Source organism: Pteropus vampyrus, unplaced genomic scaffold (genome assembly GCF_000151845.1).
Source record: "Pteropus vampyrus isolate Shadow unplaced genomic scaffold, Pvam_2.0 Scaffold20, whole genome shotgun sequence".
NCBI classification, from domain to species: Eukaryota; Metazoa; Chordata; class Mammalia; order Chiroptera; family Pteropodidae; genus Pteropus; species Pteropus vampyrus.
In genome coordinates this window covers 1437216-1462358 of record NW_011888801.1, presented here as the reverse complement: position 1 = coordinate 1462358, position 25143 = coordinate 1437216, and the positions used below count along the sequence as shown (strand labels likewise).

Here is a 25143-nt window from a genome sequence, read left to right as displayed (position 1 = left end):
ACAATGCTTCCAGATAAGGCTACACAGGGTGACACCCACAGGAAATAAACTGCCATTGAACATGGAAGATGTGCTACTACTAGATGTCTTAAGGCAGAAATATAGTCACCTTACATAAAAACAAGGAGAGGCAGACTGCCCACAGAGCTCTCAGTGACCAAGAGCCAGATTCATGTTCTCCAATCCCAAACACTCCAACTCTCTAGGCAACCTAGGTAGGGCAATACAATCCAACCACTGATTACCCTCTTTTGCTCAAAGGAAATTTGGAAACATACCTGGGGGAGGTGTTTGCTGATAGCCTGGTACTGGCCCATTGTAGGCTCCATAAGGGGTGGGAGGGGCTGTGGATCCCGGTTGCCCACCATAGCTGGATTGATGATGATACCCTGCGTAGACAGGCTGTGGCTGCCCATATGGCGGCACAGGTGGAGCTGACTGGTTGACATTCATTATGAGAGCATCCCTGACTTTGTCTCACCTATTAGATGAGAAAGAAGAAAGAAATTAGTCAAAATCAACTTTCTAAAGAAAGAACAACTATTCAGGGTAGGAAGTAGAGATAAAAAAGAACTGACCTTATCAGGCGGTGATCAGCCTAATCATTCCCACACTACCACAGGATCTTTGTAATTTTCTGCCCCAGCCAGTAGCCAGATTACATCCTCAGAGTAAGGACTTTGTTACTGTGAACCCCATGCTTTGTTATTGCCAAGAGGGTATAAATTTCAAATTCTGATAGGCCCACTGGAATGAACAGCAGCCTCCACTCCCCAGTGGAATGGAATGACACACAAAGAGTCTTGCCACTGATGAACTACTGTGATATTAAAGGTAAAGGAAACGATGTTCCCGCTTTCCATTCATTCACTCTAGCATCCATTCATTCAATAAACACTGAATACCCTCTAGTGTGCTAGCCATTTTTAATCACTCAGGCTACATGTCTAAAACAGATCAGGTAAATTCCCTCCCCCTCAAAAGACAAATTTTAGAGTAACTGTTAGAGAAATGACATTCTTTGGCTAAACTGCAGTAATCAAAATGCTATTCTATCTCCAGCTTTCCCACCAAAAGACTGTATAGACCTTAGAACTGAAACATAAAAATCACTAAATGTACAGGACACCTGAAAACTCTAGCAAGGTACCAGATTAGAACTGAGAGCAGGCCAGGCACAAAAACTTCTCTCAAAAACCTAGAGAAAGAGTTCCAGGAGCAGCAGCAAAGTTAGATTTCATGGAGAAAAAAATCGTTCACCTTATCCATCAAGCAGAGAGACTATAAGTATTCCAAATCCCAATGCACTCCTCCAACTCTGTTTCTGTTCTCCTCATATGCTTGTCATGAATCTAGGCCACCATCGAAATTAATATAATCTGGCCCAGCAACAAAGGAGTGAATTAGGGGGCCTTTTCTCGGTCCTTCAGAGAAAACGACTACCTGCTCACATCTACTCTAAACAGCCTTATCATCCCAACTATCCTATTGGCAGAAGGGACGTGGAACAATGAGCTCTCCTCTTTCATCTTGACTAGAGAAAAGTTGAGTCCTGGACTGGAACTCTTTAGACTGAAAGCCATCTCAGGCGTTGTTTTTTCAAATCTTAAGCCTTAAACAGGTCACGACACTAAGCTTGACCGATGTTCCCCTTCCTTTCATCTTCCTAAAGTCAGTGTGGGGGTGGGGGTGGAAGTGGGAGGAAAGTAGCTTCTTCTCCAGGAAGTTTGGAGCAGGCTCAACTTTTCACTCCATTCTGTGCAGACAGTCGAGGGTGACAACCCAGGGGGCGGGACAAGCTTCCTAAAACTCTGAAAGTGGTCGAACTGTGGAAGCTGGGAGCGCCGGGTATCAAGACCAAGAAGCCAAGTCAGCTTCTTGGGCCACGATGAGCGAGAGGGCTGATCCACTAAGCATGGAGATCGAGCGTCTAGCGCCCTTCAACAGGCTCGGGGTAGGAAGCGGGAGCCGGACTCTGGGCCGGGAGATGAAAAGGGAGGGTAGTAGGATCTAAGACTGACTGTGGATGCGTGCGGTGAGGGTCTCTTACCAGACCCCGCCCCCGGGCTCCTCCCTTCCTTTTCAGACCGATCCTCGATCTGGCCAGTGACACCCCGGCCTCTCTTCTTTCCTGCTCACCAACCTCCCGATGCCACTCCTCACCCGGCTCCAGATCCAGGTTCGACTTCGTCCCTAACGTCAAGGCTCCCAAGCTCCACTTCCGGTTCCGAGTGGGCTGGCGCGTCGCCCCCGGAAGTTCCACCCCCACGTTCCAGCGCCGGGCCACTCCTTCTGCCACGTCTGCAATAGGCACGCACCCAGGAACCCGGATGCCGCGCATGCGCCACTTTCTTCTCCCGTAAGAGCCGTTTCCTGGAAATCCCCGTAGAGTCTTAATCCTTTCTGCGTCTTTTTCTTTCCCCTGGTGTCCTGATAGTTTTATGGTCCCATCAGCGGAAATGCGATTGAGAGGGCTAGGTCAAACTATCTTTAGTAACGACCCTTCAATCAGCCTATGACATGTCACCTCTGACCTAGAGTCCTGTAGCCACTTCCTGCTGACCCCGGGCTGCATTGATTTCCGTTTTCGAGGTGGTTCTCACCAATGACCTTTACGGATAATTAGATTTGCGGAACGTGTGATGGTACAGGGCACTAACTGCTTTCGGGCTTCTTGTGTTCCCATTCCGGCTCTGCAGTTGTCTAGCTCGGGCAATTTAATCTCTGTCTCAGTTTCTTTCAAATGTAAAATGGAGAGAATACTAAATGCCCTTATAATAATAGCTTGTTGAAAGGATGGATGTCAAGTCAAATTGCGTGGCACTATAGTAAGCACTCAGTGAAGGTCAGCTGTTATTGAGCACTTTTAAACAGCGCCTTGGTTTAAATACAGAACTATCCAGATGCCGATGATCTCTGTTCTCAGAATGCCCCCAGCATGTGGAAGAGCTACAGTTTCTGGAGTAATGATTATTACCCCAATGAATAACAAAAATTATACCTAATATTTGTAGCTTTTTAAAAAATAAACATGACCTCGTTTACTCTTTTTAAAACATTTGTTCATTTAAAATAATCTTAGAACACTGTTGTGTGCCAAGTTTTATTCTTGGTTTTGGGAATACAGTAGTGAACAAAACTTACTCTCACATTGTTGACAGTAAATATTTTGAGGCACAGAGTTGTTCATTGAAAAAAATTGCTTTTGTAGCTTGTGCTGGAAGCTATAGTAGGCATTAAGCATGCTTTAGTAAATGGGCAGATTGTCTTGTCCTCAGTTTATAGTCGAGGTCAGTGGTTCCAGAAGTGTGATCCTGGGATCAACGATATCAGTATTACCTGAGAACCTGTTAGAACTGCAAATTTCAAACCCACCCTAGACTTTGAATCAGGAGGTAGGGCCCAGCAAACTATGGCTTAATAGGCTCTCCAGATGATTCCTTTTGCACACTGAAGATTGAGACCCACTAGTCCAGGTTAGTAATTTGCCAAATTCAATTAACAATGTTGAGTGCCTGGCCTAAGCTGGGCTCTTCGCTAAGCATTCCACATAATTTATCCCATTTAACTCTCATATGAGCATAGGAAAGTTGATATCCTCTGTCTTGTTTAAGGTTGCACTCCTAGTAAGTGGTAGAACCTATATTCATAGTTTCTTGAGGATAGAGGCTGATGTGTTGCATTTTATTGCTTTCTGTATCCCCATTCTGGTTCTCAGTCTTGGCTGCACATTAGAATCATCTGTGGTGCTTTTAAAATGGCAGTAGTAAAAAAATAAATAAAATAAAATGGCAGTAGCAGGTACCAGACCAATAAAATCAGAATTCCTAAGTCTGAGGCCTGAGCATCATTATATGTATACATATATGCGTATATATATTACATATCATTCATTACACCATCATCTAATCCTATATGCTGTCTTATTTTAGGGAACAGTAGCTTTAAAAGTTTTCCAGGTAATTCTGATGTGCACTGAGGGTTAATTGAAAGCTGCTGGTATAGCAAAATGGCTCACATATAGCTAGCACTCAGTATATGTTTGAATAGTGAATAAATGGATATTTAGATACTCTTTTGACTGATGAGGTCAAGTAATGCCTAAGGTCACACAGCTAATAAATGATGGAACAAGAATCCAAGTCCAATTCTGACTCTATATCCCATGCGTTTGCTATGACTACTTCATACACTAAGGCAAACAGCATTTGGCACACTAGCAGAAGTTATTCCAGGCAACTCTGTAAACTTTGATAATTCCAGTTATAGCACCATAATGTTATGTTTTATAAAAGAAAGAGATTTCTTAACATAGGACACATTCATGTAATGGAAACCTAAAAATAAGTAGGGATTTTATTTTTAACATGCGTTGACATGTTTATACATATCTGTCAGTGTTCATCTTTCCATGACCACCTATGTATTGTAAGAGATAACTTAATTCAAACATTTATTGAGTGCTATTTACATCAGTCATTGCTTGTGGGCTGTTGATTGGTTGTTGCATAGTCCTTGCCTTCAAGTTTCTCACAGTCTAGGAGGGAGACAAGCATATAAACAAACTATAATAATGGCTGAGAACTATAACGATAGATATGTGTTGATCCATCTATTGCCCATAGGAAGGCCTATTGTATAGGTAGGGAGTCAGGAGATGGGCGGGAAAGGCTTCTGAAAGAGACGACAGTTCAGCTGGGGCAGGGCTAATCAGAATTCCTTTACACTGAACCCAGCACTGCAATGGGATATAAATCTCCATTTTGATTAATAGGTAAATTCATGCAGAAAGGGGGCATTCTTTTGGCGGTAGCTTGCAAACCTGTGGGACAAACCCAGCCATTTCTCACTCTGGAAATAAAGCCCCTGATGCTGTCACTTTGAAATGAGCTTTGGAGAAAAGCAGTTGGAATTGGTCTATGAGCCTATAAGGGAAGGCACAGTCCTTGAAAGGGTGTACATGAGTTATAGAGCCCAGAGAGTTAGTACTCTGAGTCCTAAGTCAAAGGCCCATGCAGGAGAATGGGGGACAAGAGAGGGCAGAAGTGTTTGCTATAATTAGCTCTGGGAGTAATACAGCTGGGGGAGGGAGAAGAGTACAGCCGGCAACTATTTTGAGCACAACTCCGATTGACAGGACACGTGTGCTGGACTGTACTGATCCCAGGGCCAAGTTGCCTGTCCGTGGTGTGTGGTGTGGCGGGGAAGTCCTGGGGCAGCAGGAGCAGGACAGCCAGACAGACAGGCCGGACGGGGTACCAGCACCTCGACTTCTCTCCCTGGGACACTGCCCAAACTCCGAGGGCCATAGGCCAAGCTGAGCGATGGGTGCTGAGGAGGAGGTGCTGGTCACATTGTCAGGGGGAGCCCCCTGGGGCTTCCGACTTCAGGGGGGGGCCGAGCAGAGGAAACCCTTACAGGTGTCCAAGGTAAGGGAGAGCCCCTATACTGAGGTTTCAGGGAAAGGGGGAACCAGAGGAACCTGGGAAGAGTCATGTGGTGGCCTACGGGGGGTAAGTGGGAGGCTGTGGAGAAGAGAAGTGGGGGTGGGCAGGTGGGCAGGGAAGCATGCTGTTTTGTGGGGGGAGTAGTGTGAGCACAGGCTTCTCGTGTGGGGGGGTGGGGGCTATTAGAAAAGAGAAGTCCTGCTTTCTGGTAAAAGGGAAAAAGAAAGACTGTCTCAGTTCCCTGTGGCACCATAGTAGCAGAGGCCCAGGTCTGGCCATCCAGTCTTTGATCTCCTGGGTCTGTGCCTCCACTCCAAATTCCAGGAATATAGGGAAGGTTCTAATTTCTCTCTAACTAAAGTGATATGTGATGAGCTGAGGCTGTCTAGCCTAGCCCAGCCCAGCCCAGCCCAGCCCAGCCCAGCCCAGCCCTGCCCTGCCCTACCCTGCCCTGCCCATGCCTTCAGTGCTTCTCTTTCCCTATGCCAGATCCGTTCTCACTAGGCAAGACTCTTTTTTTGGTGCTAGGAGAGTTATGGCAAGATCTGCCTGTCAAGTGAAGTTGTTACCCTTTTGGTTTCACCGTACAGGCTTAATTTTCTCAACTGTAAACTGTGGGTACCTACTTTATAGAACCATTCTAAGGGTTAAATGTAAGTATACATGTAGAATACTTAGCACCATGTCTAACATTTAGTAAGGACTCAATAAACGATAGCCACCACGGCACACATGTACACACACAATCAGTCTCCCAGGACCTGCTAGACTCCCTCCAACCTTGAATACCATTCTAAAATCTTGACTATGTAGATAATAGTGCCTGGAATTCCAAGGCCTAGGAGAGAACTATTGACTAGTGTAGATATTGCTCTTAGAGGAAAATCTTGGAAAAATCACCATTTCTAGTACCTATCCACTGCAGTTTTTCCCAAGCCTCTTATTCAGTGATTGCCCTACTTCCCCTCATATAATGTATTACTCCCTTCACTCTGTACCTTCTTCCCTCTGGATAGGTCCCCTTAACTGCAGCCCCATGCCCCTCTCCACCCTTTCTTACACTGCAAAGTAAAATCTCTTCCACACATGGGTCCTTCCTGTCCTAACTCCTTTCATTCTATTACCCCTTGGAGCCCTCTCTCACCTATAGTCTCTCCTCCAACACCTCAGATCCGAAGACGGAGCCAGGCTGGCAGAGGAGGACTCCGAGAGAGGGACCATCTTTTGGCCATCAATGGAGTCTCCTGCACCAGCCTCTCTCATGCCAGTGCCATGAGTCTCATTGATGCCTCAGGGAATCAGCTTGTCCTCACTGTACGAAGGTATGGCCCCCTCCCACCTACCCCACTCCCATCCCCCTAGACAACGGCTCCCCTTGCCTGACTCAGCTTTGTGTCTCACTGGCTTGGCTTCAGCAACTAACAAGTACCCATTTCTGCTTGTGCATTAGTGCTGGAGTATAGATGTTAGTGTAGTCCTCCCAAAGGGCTTGAATGTATCTGTAATTATCTGTAAGGGATAGGGGTGTCAAATGGGTGCTTGAGTATGTGGGCCTCCTTCAAACCCTTGTCTGTCTCATCATATCTCCCTGTAAGCCCATTTCCACTCACAGCCCTCCAAGCACATTTGCCTAACCAGTTTGTCTTCAGATCTCTACTCTACCCAGTCTGTCCATTCCACCTATATGCCAGTGCCCTCTCCTTTTACCTCCTTCTCCCTTCTCCCATCCCCTCTATATCTTTCTAGCTGTCAGTCATCCAGCCCATTTCTCAAGTTCTGTCATCTTTCCCATCCAGGGTAGAGGACGAAGGGCCTTTGCGATCTCCATCCCCTGGTGAGCTGCAGGTGCTATCACCCTTATCTCCACTGAGTCCTGAGCCCCCTGGTGCTCCAGTTCCCCAGCCTCTTCAGCCTGGGAGCCTCCTCTCACCTCCTGACAGTGAAGCTTACTATGGAGAGACAGACAGTGATGCCGATGGCCATGCCACCCAGGAGAAGCCCCGCCGACCCCGCCGCCGAGGCCCCACAAGGCCCCCCGCTCCAGGAGCCCCACCTGATGAGGTCTACCTGTCTGACAGCCCTGCAGAGCCAGCACCTGCTGTCACTGGCCCTTCCAGCCAGGGTGACAGCCGTGTGAGCTCCCCTTCTTGGGAGGATGGGGCAACCCTTCAGCCACCCCCAGCCGAGGCCCTGCTGTTGCCCCATGGCCCCCTCCGGCCTGGCCCTCATCTCATCCCTATGGTGGGGCCTGTACCCCACCCGGTGGCAGAAGATCTTACTACCACCTATACTCAGAAAGCCAAGCAAGCCAGTGAGTGCCTGAACCCTTTTTCCCTAGCCAGGATCTTTCAATCTGAGCCCTAAATCTATCCCTTCATAACCAGACTTTATGCTTCCCTTGGATGTAGTCTTGGGGATAAGTGGAGAAGAGTGATGAGTAGGAGGGAAAAATAATTTCGTGGTCCCCATTATTTCTGCTGTTTGAATTAGTGTGGCAAAAAGGTACAGGTTGTTCAAACTAACCCCGGAACAGGGAAAGTAGGGAAGTTGGAAAGGGACATGAATCAATGAAGAGTTTACTTGTTGTCATTGCTATGATTTTGCTAGGTGTCAGACATAGGGCAGGGGAATATTTGGAAGCAGATTATGGCTACAGGGGCTCTTCAGTGTTTGTTGCAGGGATAAAATCAGAGCTGCCTGTGTCACATTTTTAAGTTCAGTTAAGATTCCTGGGAGGCTATGAGATAGTCATGAGTCCCTAGGAAATGGTAGAAGGAAGGACAGATGCCGGTTTGAACGAGGCTCCTGTTGAAGGAGCCGTCTGAGTTTGAGTTCGGTGCCATACTCAGTGTTTAAATGCTTTAAAAAAAAAAAAAAATCCCAATTAAAAAAATTCTTTGTATATCCTTTGCAGAGGAGGCCTCCATTCAGAATTTAGTTTTCAGGGATCTTCAGTTCCTTATCTCAGGCAAGAATGCAGGCGTGGGCAGAAAAAGCCAGTTCCACTTATCTCAAACTCTCTGCTATTTTTGATGTGAGCTACAGAACAAGGTCTAAGAGTGAACTTTCTCTCTGCCCTCTGTTTCCCAAGCCTCTCCCCGACAGACCTTTCTTGTCACCTGAGAAATCTCAGGATTACCCCTCTAGTTCTCATCTCTTGTTCCTTTCCTCCACCATTCTGACTCCTGATTCATAGAATTTCATGTCTCTAAGTCTGGATTAGAGGCTAAGGATGTGAAAGTTTAGAGTCTGACATTCCTGAGAGTGTCCAGTATAAAACAAAGAAATTCCAGATGCATGCCCAGGATCCCATGCTTATCCTCAATTCTCATTTTAGCACCCTCTCCCTCCCCATCATGCTGGGTGAGACTGTAGTTAGTGGCTTAGGGATATTTTTAGCCAAGCAGACCTCATTGTCCAGTGGGTAGGGTAGGGGGAGGGGTAGGCAGGTGCCCACGTCCATCACATCAGGTCTTGTGGAACAGGCAAGAGAAGGGAGGGGGCCAGGCTCCAAAAATAGCATAGTGATCTCATTCAGCTGCCAGCTCTGGGGACAAGACAAAGGGGCTTTAAAAGGCTTGGGGGGTGGCTCAAGCTGGTCCTGCTCCAGCCAACACTGCCTTTCTCAGCATGGAGACCTTTGAGCCCATCAGCCAAGAGCCTCTCAGCCAAGCCAGCTTCGACAAAGCCCCAGGCCCAGTTCCTGAGCTCCAGGACCCGTTCTATGCAGGTACTACCCTCCCATAGCCAAGAGAGTTCTGGGATCTAGAATGGAGGATAATACATCAACGGTTTAGGAAGGGAAGTCTTTGGGAAAGGTCTTAGTCCCTTACCTCTTCCTCCTTTCTGCCTTCCTCTTCCTTCTGTTCTAAGGTAAGTTTCAGGGTCCCTTTCTCAGAATGGGCTCATGCTATGGTCACATGTCAAAGGAGTTTGTGACCACATGATCTATAGAAAACTCATAGGGAGAGAGTGGGTATGCAAGAGAGATGTGAATAATTTAAGAATACATTAAGGCCTGTATGTGGAAGTGTGGGGGAGAAAATATGTGTGAACAAGTAAGTATCTGTATACATGTGTCGCTAGTGTCAAGAAAGCTTTGATAGTAATGGTTACTCACAGTGGGACTTAGGGGCTGCCATTAAATGCTAAATTTACCTGCATTATCTCACTTAATCCTCATAACAACCCTATGAGGTAGCTATTATCATACTTATTTACAGATGAGGAAATTGAACTTCAGTGAAGTATATCTCCCAAGACCCCAAAACCTAAACTGAACTCTGACTCCAGCACCTATTGCTTGTTCACAGTTCTATCCTGTGGTATAAATGCTGGGATGGGTGGAATGAAAGCCCTAATTAGAAGTGAGCTTGGTATCTTGAGTGGAAAGTAGATGGAATTTCAAGAATTTTTCAGGAGGAACTGGGGATCATGCATCAGAGTATCCATGTCCAAGGCAGGGTCCCAGCAGCAGGGCAGCCTCTCCCATTTCCTGGCCCCACCTCCCAGGCCCCACATGGCATGAGACGTCCTGCCCTGGCTCCCCTTAGTACATAGTTCTTTCTTGCCCGCCCAGTAGTGGCTGCCTGAGCTCTCTACCTAGAAGGCTGACCTCTGAAGAAGACCACCCCATTCCCATCCCCAACTGGGGAGAAAAGGTGAATATATTTAGCCATTGACCTTAAGGTATCCTTAAGATTTGGAGGGTTGTCTTGGAGAGCAGCACTCCGGCTTTTCCTGAATCCTGGATCTGAGGCTATCCCTAGCTGTGAGTAGCAGGGGTGTGAGGCACAGTGGAGTGCCCTGGCAGTTGAAAAGCCAATATAAGCTCTCAAATTTTGTCCAAACTGTTAGTAAAAGGGTCTGTGCAGGGGGAACTCTGGGAAGAAGGGCCACTTGAAGTATGCATGTGTGTGAATATATTCAAGTGACTCTTCTATGTGTTTTTGTGTGGGCACATATGTATTTACATACATGTGTGAACGGGGGTGTATATAAGCTCAGGTATACCTAAATGAGAGAGAAAAGCACATGAGAAAATATGCCCATTGCTGGCTTTTACTAGATTCATATTCTTGTTGAAATGATGTGTAGTAGGAGTTATTTCTGTGAATATATATGATGCAAACTGCACGGTAGGGGTGGAATTGTGAATGAAGATCTTCCTTGCTAACGGTCCTTTGTGTCCTTATCAAGAGGTAAGGGGATAAGTCCCAAACTTTCTGAGAAGTGCCCTAATGTGGTCTCTGTGGTAGGAGAAGTGTCCCTTCTCATCTTTTCTCTCCCTGGGACATGCTTCATCTTTCTGCCTGAGAAATAACCCCCCTAAACCCTACCCCTGTATTGCCAGACAAGAATGGAGGGAGGCAGGGGAGGAATGTTTGTGAAGTGGGTAAGAACACATCTCCAGGAAGATAGGATAGGAACAGAGTAGAGAGGGGAGAAGATAGGAGAGCTGTGGTCAGAGTGGTATCAGGGCAGCCAGCTAGACTCTGCCTTCCCTTCAACTGTCCTTGGTTTCACCTTTTACCCTCCTCTCTGCCCCAAAGTCTGAGGACTCTGCCACAGGCAGGAGACATTGTGAGTCAGGCCAGGGAAAAGACAAGAGGTGGGAGGGCTGAGGGAGCTGGCTGGGGTGGGGCTCAAAGACTTGGGGAATAGGAAAAAAAGAGGCTCACTGACCATTCTCCCTCCTGGCCTCCTCAGAACTGCAACGGGCAGAGAGCCTCCAAGAGAAGAGTGTGAAGGAGGCCAAGACCAAATGCCGGACGATTGCATCCCTGCTAACTGCAGCCCCCAACCCTCACTCCAAGGGGGTGCTTATGTTTAAAAAACGACGGCAGAGAGCCAAGAAATACACACTAGTGAGTTTTGGGGCTGCAGCTGGGACAGGTGCTGAGGAGGAAGAAGACGGGGTCCCTCCTACGAGCGAGTCTGAGCTGGACGAGGAGGCCTTCTCCGACGCCCGCAGCCTTACCAACCAGTCTGACTGGGACAGCCCCTATCTAGACATGGAGCTGGCCAGGCCAGGCTCAAGAGTAGCAGAGGGCCAGGGCCCGGGGCTAGGAGGGCAGCTGAGCGAGGCCTCTGGGCGGGGCGTCCAGCTCTTTGAACAGCAGCGCCAGCGCGCAGCCTCCAGCACCGAGGAGCTGGCCCGGGATGGTCCAGTAGCCATGCTCAATGGGCAGGGACTGCAGTCTCCACCTCAGGCCCAGAGTGCTCTGCTAGAGGGGGCTGTGCTCTCATCCAGCCCTTCGCCGGCCCCTATAGCCAGCCCCAGACCCTTCCTCCCAAGCGGTGGAGCCCCTACTCCACCTCCAAGCATCTTTAACCGGTCAGCCAGGCCCTTTACCCCAGGCTTACAAAGTCAGCGGCCAGGTACCACCTCGGTTATTTTCCGGCCCCCGGCCCCCAAGAGAGCGAATGAAAGCTTGAGAAGTCTCAGCCCAGCCCCACCACCTTTCTCGTCCTCTCCTCAAGGGCCCACCTCTCTGCCCAGCTTCACCTCAGGGGTTCCCAGCCACATGCCAGACTCCAGTTCCCCCAGCACCCCACGCTCTTCGGGCCCCGTCACGGCCACCAGCTCCCTGTATATCCCAGCCCCCAGTCGTCCTGTTACTCCAGGCGGAGCCCCAGAGCCCCCCGCTCCCGCTAGCGCAGCTGCCATGACCTCCACTGCTTCTATCTTCCTATCCACGCCTCTGCGACCCGCTGCACGCCCAGAGGTGCCCGCCCCGGGCCCCGCAGCCCCTGAGCCTCCCAGCGCTCGGGAGCAGCGCATCTCGGTGCCAGCTGCTCGCACCGGCATCCTCCAGGAGGCCCGGCGTCGGGGGACCCGGAAGCAAATGTTCCGGCAGGGAAACGAGGAGCCGAAGAACTCGCCCAACCCCGAGCTGCTATCGCTGGTGCAGAACCTGGATGAAAAACCCCGAGCCGGGGGTGCAGAATCTGGTCCAGAGGAAGATGCTCTGAGCCTCGGGGCTGAAGCCTGCAACTTCATGCAGCCACCAGGGGGCAGGAATTACAAGACCCCGCCTCATATGACATCTAAAACCCCGCCTCCAATGGCTCCCAAGACCCCGCCCCCTACGACTCCTAAGACTCCACCCCCAGTGGCTCCCAAGGCCCCATCTCGAGGGTTCCCTGATGGGCTGGTGAATGGAGCATCCCCTTCTGCTGGAATCCTTGAGCCACCAAGGCTTCTGGGCAGGGGTGGGGAGCTGTTTGCCAAGCGGCAGAGCCGAGCAGACAGGTATGTGGTGGAAGCTACACCTAGTCCTGGCCTTGGCCCTCGGCCCCGAAGCCCTTCTCCTACTCCCTCACTGCCCCCTTCCTGGAAATATTCACCCAACATCCGTGCCCCACCTCCTATTGCTTACAACCCTCTGCTCTCACCCTTTTTCCCCCAAGCTGCCCGAACTCTCCCTAATAAGGCCCAATCCCAGGGGCCTCGGGCAACCCCTAAGCAGGGCATCAAGGCTCTGGATTTCATGCGGCACCAGCCCTACCAACTTAAAACTGCCATGTTCTGTTTTGATGAGGTTCCCCAGACTCCTGACCCCACCTCCTCAGGGGCCACCAAAACTGCCCGAGTTCAGGAGATTCGCAGATTTTCTACTCCAGCACCCCAGCCCACTGCAGAGCCCTTGGCAGCCACTGTGCTTGCCCCCCGAGCAGCCACTACATTGGATGAGCCCATCTGGAGGGCAGAGCTGGCCTCAGCCCCTTTCCTTAGCCCAGCCCCTCCTCCAGAGTCTCCCAGGGGCCTCCGGGCCTCCCCCAGCTCCTGTGGCTTCCAGGTAGCCAGGCCTCGGTTTTCAGCCACCAGAACAGGATTGCAGGCTCATGTGTGGAGGCCTGGGGCAGGCCACCACTGAGCTCCCAGGACCAAGGAGAGGTGGAACAACACCCAGTTCCTAAAGTTGCTTCTCCTACTCAATCTACCCTCTCTCTCAGGCATCTGGAGTCTATATTCCCTCCTGCCAGAGATAGTTGTGGAGTTGGTGTACTATCCCTCAGCTTCCTCCTGGCTCCTGACCTCCCTGCTGCTTTTCAACCTAACATCTCTGCTTTGCTATTTGTGCTTCTCTTTGTCTCTGTAGTTCCTTGCCAGGATCTCGTTCTTTATCTCTAGTTTTCTCCACCTATACTCCTCCACTGGCCTCTATTTTTCTACGTTTGTGCTTTTCTCTGTGGGCCTCATTTTAATGTTCAATGAGAAGAATACAGAGAAGTTACCACTGAGACCTCAAGCAAGAAGCTTGCGACTAGGCAGGCAGCAAAGGAACTGAATTGACCCCTATTTGCACTAAGTTGCTTCCTACTCCTCACTCTTCTTTCCCAAGCTTGGCTGGCATATACCTAGGTGTGTATGTGCAAGTGTATATGTGCAAGCGTGTGTGTGTGTGCACAGAGATGCTCTTCTGTCTGAGGCAAGAGTAAGAGGAGAGATCTAAATAAAGACCCAATGTGGGTCTTACCCTTGTCTTGATCAAAAAAGGGTTAGATATTCCCACATGGATAGTCTAGTGCAGGGAAAAACATTCACTAGAGTTAAAGACCAGTGTCTGTAGCTGGTATGTAGCATCTTGTGAAACTCACAGAGTAGGAGAAGACATGAAGGGTCAGGGTGGTTTGTATGAGCTGAGTTAAACCAGCTAGACCAAGAATAGAACTAAGAATTCTATTTCTCAGGATTTCAGAAAGTTAGCAACTTGAGGGGCCCATGCTGAGCAACAAGCACGAAGGAAGTGAATAAAAAGAAAGAAAATTTCTTCTAAGAGTGAACAAATCATTGGCTTCATTGCCTCATGAATCTAAGACAGAAAGGAAACAGAGCCATAGTCTCGAAAGTGAGGCAGAACCAGGAGCAGAGCAAAAATGAATAAAATTGATTGAGCCATAAAGAGCGTTGTGAGGGAGAGTGAAAATGCAGTGTTTGCAGAGAGTAAAGTTAGGTAACAAGAAACCAACCATGTACAAGAGGGGGGTTGGGGGAAAAATGTGAAGAAGAATGTATTTGTTCGTGTGAAGGGCCTGATGGTGAGAAGATGTGAGAGTGTGTGTGCTGAGTGTTGAAAGAAGAGTTGGTATCTGTGCTACTTTCTTTGAGTCTGTCCCTCTGTCTTCTGCAGCTTGTCCTGACTACCCGGGAAAGGGCAAGGAAACACCCAAAGCCAAACCTCTTTTCAGTTTTATCCCATCCTTCAAACCTTAGCTCCTGTTCCTTTCCAGTTTCAGGTCCTGATTTCTGATACTAAAGGGGTAGGGACTCCCCTCTCACCATGACTACCATAGGTTACATTTGCTGCTTGATCTGGAAATTGATCATTTCCTTTGTATATTGGGTGTGAGTCACAGTACTTTTGTTTGTGCACAAGAATAAACTTATACCCCCATACTTTTTATTGCTGTCATCTCTTATAGGTTTATACCCAAATCTGGATCTCCCCTTGATCTTCTCTGATTCCCCTGATCTTCTAATTGCTGATCTCTTTTTCCATTTCTGCCCTATTTTTCGCCCTTTTGCCCTTTACTCCCTGGTCTCTTGCTTTTCTCTGCCGATTCTGTCCCACTCCTACTTAGCCACTTCCACCACTCCCCTTGGTTCCATCTCCCCACATTTCCCATCCAGATTCTCCCCCTTTCAATCCTCTGCTCCATACTTCCCAAACTAGGCCTCAGCTTGTAGAACTAAGAGAAGTTAGAAAGGCCTTATGAGCCTTTTGCCATGAACATTTCCTAACTCCCTAGAGGAAGCAACCATTTCCATGGGAAAACAGTGGCTGGAGGTGAAGGTGGGGTGGGAGAGGGAAAAAAAGAGAGAGAGGGTGGATAGTGTGGATTGAGGCTAATAAAGAAGAGAAGGTACTGGATGGACGCTGACTAGAATTAGACTTATGAGAATGAATGTGCCAGTGCTCTAGTATTACCAGCAGGGGGCATAGTTGTGCCAATAACCCAGATGCTTTCAAGTGCATAGAATCAGAATTCCAAAGGAAGGGTCCAGAGAGCATAGGCTAATTCTGTCTTCACTTACTTGGTAGTTTTAGGTACTCAATCACAGGAGACCAAAATTATGGTTTGTTTTTGTTTTTGAGGGGAGAATGGTAGTGATGACAAAGTCATTATTTGCTATTTTCCTTCTAACTGCTTCTTTGGGTTGGGAGGAAATGGAGGAAGACAAAAGATGAGGGATCTGGAGGCTAAACTGGTCTGGAAAGAGGCCAACTGGAGAAGGCAAGTAGAATTTTCAGCCCCTAGCCTGAACCTGAAAAGTTCAAGATGGGAAAATGGCATGGTAAAGAAGGGTAGAGAACTCACAGAGGGACAGAGGGGTATTCTGGGAGCTACAAAAACTGTTTCCAAAAGCAGCCACAACAGGGTGGTGGTGGCTGCAGCAGACATGCAGTGGCAGACATGGCGCAGCAGCTAGTTCTAGAATATGAGAAGGTAGAGGAGGATCCAAGGTATTCATGGAGCTATTGAAAAAGGGGCTAGGCGAATGATATCCTTCTCACAAGGGATTTCTCAAGCTAGTGCCCCTGACCAGAGGCTTCTCTGGAACAATGCAAATGGGACAATCCAGATCCTATGGAATTGTCCCGTAGAAGTGTGTTCCCTTAGAAGAAAATCCCAAGTAGGAATCTCAGAGAGTAAGCCCTTGGCAAGTCAGAAGCCTTCATGCAATTCTCAGGGAGACACAGACATCTATCCCGCATAGTAGTCTGAACTGAGCACACCAACAGCAAATGAGGGTGAAAAGGCAGAAATTAGTAATGTCTTCCCCATATCTCTCTTACAGCCCAAGAAGCACTAGGTTTGGTTAATTTGGTCCCTTAATCTGCCAAGATCTGGCCCTCCCAAAGGAAAAACCAACCCACTTAGGAACTTTCAAAGAGTAGTTCCATTGTGAACAGACTTCCCTTCTCCAAACATAGCACCTTAAACCCTCCCACCCCCAAAATGCACCCACGTCCCTCCAACTGTGGCCCAGATTGGCTCTGAGTGGCTCTCGGGACATGTTCTTCAGGTTGTCACTCTCCCGCTCTGAATTCCTATCTACCACTTGCTGTCTGCCTCCTTTCTCCCTCTCAGTTTTCAATTTCCCCCTAAATGCTTCTTTGGATCTCAGACCCTAGGTGCCAAAGGAAACGAAGTCCCTGGGTGGACTGATCCCTGGCTCAGACAGCTTAGTGTGAGAATCCCAAAGTCCTTCCCTTTATTCCTGAGCCTCTGGGTAAGGAGGGCGGGATCTTGGTTCCAGGGTCTCAGTACCCCCTGTGCCATTTGAGCTGCTTGCACTCATCATCTCTATTAATAACCGCCTTCCCTCCCCCACTGCCAGTGCTGCCCCCGCCTGAACAGCTTGGGTTCTCCGGTCACAGCAGCTCAGTCCTCCAAAGCTGCTGGACCCCAGGGAGAGCTGACCACCACCTGGGCAGCCGGTAAGTCTCCAACTCTATGACTAGAGGGGCTGGAGCACATTCTGTTGACTGCTGTGTTTGTGTGTGCAGTAGTGCCCCTTGATCCTGGGGTAGTTTTCCCCATCCCCTATCTCCGCTCAGCTCCCATCTGTCCAGTTCAGGGTTGATATAGAGAGTTGGAAAGAGAGGGTGTGGAGAAGAGAGATAATGGGGGAGGCAATGGAGGATGAAAAGGGGGTCTTAGAGGCTGGATGGAAAAAAAGAACCTGGTTGAGGTTGAGAGGTACATGGAAAGTCCATTTAGTAGTTCCTATACTCTCACCTCAGCAGACCCTACTAAGTTAATAAAATTACAGCTGTGTTGTGAGGCAGGACTCGGCAGAAGACGGCATTTTTGCTGAGTGCAACTTTTGTTAAAGAGGAGCTAGAGTCTGTATCTTTTCCCAGCTTGTCCCTCTCCACTGCCAGATACTATTATTATGTTCTTGTCCTCCATCAATTCCCCACTGCTATGATATTGCTGAGTTGACACATGTCAAGGTTCAAATGTCCCCTGACACCCCACCCCCTCCACTCCAGTTCTGGGGTCTGGGGCAAGAGTGACTGAAACGGAGCAGGAAGCATTGCTATGACCTCCCAGGCCATGTTCCAGCTGGCCCAATGGAGAAGCAACATCTCCTTCTTAAGGAGAATGTTTTTGGCTGGATCTCCTCAACCCTGGCAGAACACTTTTCTGCCCCTAGCCCTCCCCGAGATTGGGGAAGACTGAGGAGAGACCAAAGCTTAGAATGACAGTCCCAATCTGAGATCTCCATGCAAATAAAAACTTCAAATCATGCCAATGAAATTTGTCTGTATTGCCCTGCCTGTATGTTATTTGTTTGATTTACTCCCTGCCTCCCAAAACACTCTGTGTTCCTAATCTGCATACCAGATCTGTAAAACAGCTTCAAGAGGTTGGTAGAAGGCAGGGGCAGGGGATGCATCTATAATTCTACACTGTCTCCAAGGAAAAGAGAAGCCCTAAAGTAATAGGCTTTCACCCTATGAAGGAATGTATATTTCTTTGAAAATCTAATGAAATTTTGCTCCCTGAAGCCCTTACTCCCAGGTTAAGCAGTACTGCCTTACTATAGAAACTTACCCTTTCCAGTCACTGTCCATCTTCCAATTCCCATCCTATCCAGGCTGAATCCACCTCCACAATGCCGCTCTCAGGAACCCCAGCCCCCAACAAAAAGCGGAAATCCAGCAAGCTGATCATGGAACTCACCGGAGGTATGGCATGTTTGTACCTACCTATTGTGGGACTTCTCATTAAGAGCATCTCTGGCCCAAGAATCCCAGAAGTACCATAAGGTTATATATGTCTTAGGGTAAAGAGACATACATGAGACGAGGAATTCAGGGGTTGGGTGGGATAAAAGATGGCAGCGGTGGTGCAGGGAGAAAGGATGCAACACTAACTACTCACCTTTCCACACTTTTCACCTTGTAATCTGAGACAATAATACTCAGCCCAGGTCCAGGACAATAGGGCCCACAGGTCAGTGAGGTGTGTTTAAGGAAGAAAACATATATGATGGAGATTGACACAGAGTGTTTTAATAAATGGTTAATTTCCTTCTTTCCCTAAAGCTAGGGAGGGAGCCTGTGTAAATATTTAAAATGGGAAACTGTTCAGGCATTTTTCCTGGGGCTAGTAGGAGTAGGTGCATATGAAGAGCTCTCCCAATACCTAAAGGCTCTTTATAGCCAAAGTTCACTAAGGGGAAGAGTAGGGAAAGGAAATCTAAAACACTAATTTGAAAAGATATATGTAGCTCTGTGTTCACTGCAGCATTATTTACAATAGCCAAGATATGAAAGCAACCTAAGTGCCCATCATTAGGCAATTGGATAAATAAGATGTGGTACATATATACAGTGGAGTATTACTCAGCAATAAAAAAGAATGAAATATTACCATTTGTGATAACATGGTTGGACGTAGAGGGTATTGTGCTAAATAAGTCAGACAGGGAAAGACAAATACCATAGATTTTACTTATATATGGAATCTAAAGAAAATAAAGAAACAAACAAACAGAAAACAGAAACAGACTCATAGATACAGAGAACAAAGTGATGGTTGTTAGATGGGAGGAGGACTGGGGTTAAAAAGTACAAATTGGTAGTTACAAAATAGTCATGAGATGTAAAGTACAGCATAGGGGTGAAAAAAAAAGACAAGAGTCTATATTTAGAGGTGGCCAGTTCCATGCAGTGTTGGCCTTGGGCTTTCCCCCAGGCTATAACTTTCCCAGTGGCTTCCATCTATGATATCCTTTACTCCTTTTGACCTGTAACTCCATGCCTATGTCCTTTTGACCCCATTCACCCTCTCTACTATAGTAACCCCATCTTCTCCACTCTGCATCCGTCTTCTCATGTATTCTCTCCAACTCCAAAACCAGAAAATCAAAATTCCTAACACACTAGACAGAATTTGATCAGATATCACAGACAGCATCTGCTTCCCTCAGTGATCTGTGCTGGGACACATACACTTAGTTGTGGATGGCATCTGCATTCTGAGCCCAGAAAACCCTACTTTTCTCTTTCCCTTGCCTCTTCCTCCCCACCTCCCTGAAAGGTGGACAGGAGAGCTCAGGCCTGAACCTGGGCAAGAAGATCAGTGTCCCAAGGGATGTGATGTTGGAGGAGCTGTCACTGCTCACTAACCGGGGCTCCAAGATGTTCAAACTGCGGCAGATGCGGGTGGAGAAATTTATCTACGAAAACCACCCTGATGTCTTCTCTGACAGCTCAATGGTGAGTTCGGAACTTTATTATTGTCAAAGGCTAGTGCCCCTTCTGACAACTTCTTGGTAGGCACTGAATCTCCAAATTATCACCAACCTACCCTCTCTGCAAATTTATGGGCACGGTAAACTCCCACATATATATGAGCCCCCAGTAGCTCTAGGGTGAGTTACAGCCCACCTCTGAAACTCAGTCTCTTAGAGTTAGTGAAGCGGGGTAGGGAGTATCACACCTTCAGGAAGAAAATTCCTTCCCAGTATGGGTAAGTGTTAAAGATAGGGTTGCCAGAAAAAACACAGGAAGTCCAGCCCTGTATTTTAGAGTTGAGATACACACAAATAATTTTTCAGTTAAGTATGTCCAATGTGATATTTCGGACTTAAAAATAAAATAAAATAAAATAAATAAAAAATAAAATTTAAAAATTAAATTAAAACAAATAAGACACAAAATTAAATTCACATACACAGTGAATAATTTTTTAGTTTAAGTATGTCCTGTGAAATATTTGGTACACAAAATTTAAGTTAAATTTAAAAATACAGGATGCTTAAATTTGAATTTTAGATAAACAATGGATACTTTCATATATAAATATGTCCTATGCAATATTTGTGGCATACTAAAAAAGTATTTGTTGTGTATCTTAGATTCAAATTTAACTAGTGCCCTGTAATTTTATTTGCTAAAACTGGCAACCCTAGAAAGAGTTAAGTGAATTTTTACAGCCAGCTCTTTCTTGAGCCATTCTTTTATCTAAGGACTCCAAATGTGGGGACTGAAACCATCCTTAAAGATCCTACATTCCGTACTCAGGATCCTTCAAAGAAAGAGAAGTAGGAATTGGAGAGAGTCCAGGCACAAGATGTTATAGCTGAGAAGGAAGGGATCTTCTCCATTTCCTTTCTTCCCCCTCCACCTTCCCTGGGCAACTGGGGGAGAGTGGAAATAGATGCCTACATGGGGCCAGGGGCAGAAGTGTCAGTCATTGGCCCTTAAGTAAAAGCAGAGTAAAAATGCTGAGCCAGTTATATCTAACTTTAGGAGACCAAAAGCCCTCCTTCCTGCCTGGGTCTGGTTACACTGGGTGGAGCATGGGGATGAGTGTGATGGGTGGCCAGCAGAGCCTCTTGAAGGAGTTGGTGAGGTTATTTTTAGGCTTTGGGGCTGAATCCAGTGTTGCCCTTTTGGCCACCCTTTCCCCTCCCCATTACATTTCACTGTCACAAAGTCCTGGTCCAACAGGCACCAAAAGGAGAGAGGGAGAAGAAGAGGGAGAAAAGAGTTCTGTCTGTTGGACTAGATGAGGAGTGGGAGGGGACAGAGATCTCTCTGGTTCTTCAAATTAAGCCTAGGTTCTCCATGCCAAACTTATCCTCTCAAATTTTAATTGAACAGAAGTCTTGGTCCTCTTTGCCTTGGTAAGAATGGAAAAGGGGAGTGTGCAGAATGAGTTGCTCCCATCCTAATGTATAATTGAAGGAACTGAGCCAAGGGGGTCCTACACCTTAAGGAGAGTTTCATTTTTCTCAGTCACGCTATCCACTACCCATCTGTTGGAGGGGAGAATCTTACAGGATTCAGTATCTTCTGGTTGGCCATGGTCTCTGATCACATTGTCATTGCTATGCATACCTGTGTCTTTGTGTATTCCCCATACCCATTGCTAACCTTCTCCCAACTCTGTTCTTTCTTTTCAGGATCACTTCCAGAAGTTCCTTCCCACAGTGGGGGGACAGCTGGGCACAGCTGGTCAGGGATTCTCCTACAGCAAGGGCAGTGGTGGTGGCCAGGCAAGGGCAAGTGGCTCTGCTGGACAGTATGGCTCTGACCAGCAGCACCATCAGGGCCCTGGGTCTGGATCTGGAGGTACAGGTGGTCCAGGGGGCCAGACTGGCAGAGGAGGAACTACTGGCACAGCAGGGGTTGGCGATACAGGAACAGGCAAGTATCCTCACCCAAGAGTAATGTCTGGTCCCCAGAACAGTGACATCCCCAAGAATGAGGCCTAGATTGAGTGTAGGGAGCAGGGGAGGCCAGAGATAATCTTGGTGGACTCTCTGAGTCCAAGAGAATACAGAGATATGTCTGTTTCACCTAGAAGCCTTATCTCCCAAGTCATCTTTCTGGCTTTTCAGTTTCAGTCACAGATCTGAACCCAGGCTGTCTTCATTCCACAAATCTCATACGATTACCAGGATGTTATATACCTTTGGTCCCTGACCTCAGAAACTGCTCTAGTGCAGGAGTGTGAGATTAACTTCCATTGGCTACTAACTGTTATTATTTGACTTCCTTTTCCCTCACATGGCTGCCAGGAGACCAGGCAGGAGGAGAAGGAAAACATATCACTGTGTTCAAGACGTATATTTCCCCATGGGAGAAAGCCATGGGGGTTGACCCCCAACAAAAAGTGGAACTTGGCATTGACCTGCTGGCCTATGGGGCTAAAGCTGAACTCCCCCAGTACAAGTCCTTCAACAGGTAGGGAGATTGGGAAGGCACCAGATGCATTCCAGTGTGTGGTAGTGTATCCTTATCTGGGATGGAGACTTTGATTCAAATATTTCAGAAGGAGGCTGAGGAGGCAAGGGAGCCTTGGTTGCCTTGACTATAAAATGAGAATACTATATTATACATTGAAAGGCTTCTCGAGGCACCTTGCTTTCAAGGTTACGATTCCATTACTGTTCCTACAGTATGATTCTAGTCCTTTATACCTTACTTTAGTAAGACTTAAGTATCTCTTCTTTTGGAAATGGGCTTCTGTCTGTAGACTGTGTATAGTAGATCTATGTGAAAGCAGGATACAGAAGTGCTAGAGAAGTACTTTTGCATCTGGCCCTAAGGAGCTTGAATTTTCCAGGAAATGTTAATTCCTCTTATATAGGCCACGTACTATTCACTAGAGGTGGGGTAGGGATTCTACATTGTAATTTAAGGCGGCCTCAGACCCTTGGGTCTATGGTGTTTGGGGTCACTTTCTCTAAAATGCTGGTCTGGATCACAACTAGTCATGAGGCTATCTAGTACGAGCTAGACTCCTTTTATCATCACTAGCTTTGGGGAAACAAGGAAATCTGCAAAGGGGGATGGGATGCTAAGGGAGAATAAGAATAAGGAGTGCAGAAGCAATAAAAAACTAGAATTCAGACTTCATCTTCAAAGCAGATGCTCTGTTACTTTCGTTTTGTATTTTAATGAAATAATGTGTCCCCTTTTCAGGACAGCAATGCCTTATGGTGGATATGAGAAGGCATCCAAACGTATGACCTTCCAGATGCCCAAATTTGACCTGGGACCCCTGCTGAGTGAACCCCTGATCCTCTACAACCAGAACCTCTCCAATAGGCCTTCTTTCAATCGAACCCCTATTCCCTGGCTGAGCTCCGGGGAGCCTGTAGACTACAACGTAGATATTGGCATCCCTTTGGATGGAGAAACAGAGGAGTTATGAGGTGTTTCCTTCTCTACTTTGCATCAAGTTTCTTCTCTTTGGTTCCAGTTTAGAGAGGGAATGCTGAGCAAGATGCCCCCACTGTAAATCTAGTATCCTTTGGGGGAATGGATGGGGAAAAGGTGGGAGAAATCTGCCTTTCCATCCTTCACTCTAAGTCCCCATTCCAAGCATCCTTCCTCATCAACTCAGAGCTCCCCTTCCACTTGCTCTGTATGGAACCTGCTCTTTTATGGAATTTGCTCTGCCACTGGTAACAGTCAATAAACTTCAAGGAAATGAACTCATTCTTCCTCTGATATCTGAGGGCAGACGAAAACTGAGGCTAACAATGCACAGAGACTAATTAAAGTCAAATACCAAACGTTCATTATTCAAACTTCAAGACCAGACCTGAGCTCTGGTTACTTACACATCCACACCCATACCACACCCATGAAACTACATTCATAGGTATATACAAAGACATACTTATTCAATAGTATATAAGACAAATAATCACGCACAAACACGTGCTTCCATATGTGGGCAAAGCTAAGAAGCTATTGTGTGCTACGGTTAGGAAATAGGTGTTGGTGACCCTGCTGTTAGTTCTCTTTATGTAGCTGATTAGAAATTGAGATAATCAGGATTACCCAATTATTACAGAACTAGAAATGCCATAAAGTTTACAGGTGATACCAGAGTGGGTTTAGGAATATATGTGTCAAAGGTTATAGATTCCCAAAAGTATGAGATAGAATAGGGAGACATGTTGGCATCCAGAAGGAAGTGGGAGAAACGAGCTGCAGTTATAGTATGCCTGGCTCTGTATGAACACAGCAAGAAAAGATCTAAAGGTCACAGGGGTACTGCAGTGGTGTCCAGAAAGCATTGTGATTGGGAAGAAACCATGAGAGCCCAACAAGAATGAGTATCATTATTGAAACCATGAGAGCCCAACAAGAATGAGTATCATATATTGATTTCAATAAAAAGAGTTTCTTTAGAATCCCAGACATACTCCTGTGTTCCACAAAGTATGGGGTGATGCAGACCAGGATAAAAAGATGACTTAATAGGTTCTGGGAAAATAAATTCTGAGAGCTGGTTGCAGTCAGCCAACTTCCCAAGCCATTAAAGATTATATTATGTTGCTAGATTCTGCATAGACTCATTCAATTTTCATGGACCTTGGATCACATGACATTTACCCTGATCACTTTCCTTTACAACCTAAATAAATTTCAGGGGATTCAAACTTTCTGTAAATATGTGCACAAGACTCTACCTCTATGTGCATTTTTCTAAGGACAGTGTCGTCATAGTTTGGATTTTTTCCCAAACAGACCCTGAGCAAAGATTTAGATGCCAGTTAATTAATTTGGGAGGTGATTCTAGGATCCAAGCAGTTTAAGGGAGAAGAAAGCCAATCAAGGTGCTTTAGGCAATTGGAATGAATCCCACTGGGGACTCTGAGAAAAATACTAAAGTGTGGTCCATGGACTGGCAGCATCATTATCTTCTGGGAGCTTGGTTAAAAGTAAAAACTCAAGAATCTCTGGCTTATTAAGCTCTCCAAGTGATTCTGATGTGTTAGTAAATGTTGAGAAACACTACAAGACATCATACCTCAGAATTGCCCCACTGAGAGAATAGGGAATTGGAATACTTAGCCACCAAATCCCATCTCTTATTAGGTTTGGATTGCTACCAGGAATGTTAACTGCTGGCAATTCCAGACAAAGGTGTTTGAGGTAAGAAGCTATGAGCTTGTTTAGGATCTGTCTACCAAAGCTTTAGTGAACTCTGGGGTGGGCTGAGGAATTATGTGTAGGGCACGGACAAGATCTGGTTAAAGGTTCATAGCTTTCATCAGATTCTCATGTTTAAAAGTCTGTAAGCTCTCTTAAAAAATTAAGGGCTATATTATTTTTTTAACAAATAGTTATTGAGTGCCTACTACATATCAGGTACTAAGTCAGGCATCAGAGGTACAAAAACAAGTTGTAACTCACGTGACAAA

General features: G+C 46.9%; 3 protein-coding genes across 13 annotated transcripts in view; 2 read left to right on the top strand and 1 right to left on the bottom strand.

Moving 5' to 3' along the window:
* The window catches only part of SEC24C (SEC24 homolog C, COPII coat complex component), a 50126-nt gene that overhangs the window by 21664 nt on the left and 3319 nt on the right, over nt 1–25143 (bottom strand). For 3 of the 11 annotated variants that reach the window (XM_011355251.2, XM_011355258.2, XM_011355256.2), the window contains exons 1-2: nt 2164–2298; nt 279–481 (exon numbers count right to left, since the gene is read on the bottom strand). In XM_011355251.2, coding sequence (XP_011353553.1) covers nt 279–453 — 175 coding nt within the window. In that variant the 5' untranslated portion in view covers nt 454–481; nt 2164–2298. Of the gene's footprint in view, nt 1–278; nt 482–578; nt 1986–2050; nt 2299–25143 lie in introns of those variants that run through there. The other 8 variants (XM_011355257.2, XM_011355260.2, XM_011355259.2 and 5 more) reach the window with 7 other exon arrangements.
* On the top strand, nt 2230–23421 carry SYNPO2L (synaptopodin 2 like). The gene is made up of 10 exons (XM_023527913.1): nt 2230–2359; nt 6618–6769; nt 7244–7758; nt 11157–12702; nt 16798–16897; nt 18064–18154; nt 19512–19690; nt 21382–21625; nt 22000–22165; nt 22907–23421. The coding sequence occupies exons 2-5, from the start codon at nt 6720–6722 to the stop codon at nt 16811–16813; spliced, it is 2127 nt and encodes a 708-aa protein (XP_023383681.1). The 5' UTR covers nt 2230–2359; nt 6618–6719; the 3' UTR covers nt 16814–16897; nt 18064–18154; nt 19512–19690; nt 21382–21625; nt 22000–22165; nt 22907–23421.
* MYOZ1 (myozenin 1) lies at nt 12555–23425 on the top strand. Its single transcript, XM_011355264.2, has 7 exons — nt 12555–12702; nt 16798–16897; nt 18064–18154; nt 19512–19690; nt 21382–21625; nt 22000–22165; nt 22907–23425. The coding sequence occupies exons 3-7, from the start codon at nt 18082–18084 to the stop codon at nt 23136–23138; spliced, it is 894 nt and encodes a 297-aa protein (XP_011353566.1). The 5' UTR covers nt 12555–12702; nt 16798–16897; nt 18064–18081; the 3' UTR covers nt 23139–23425.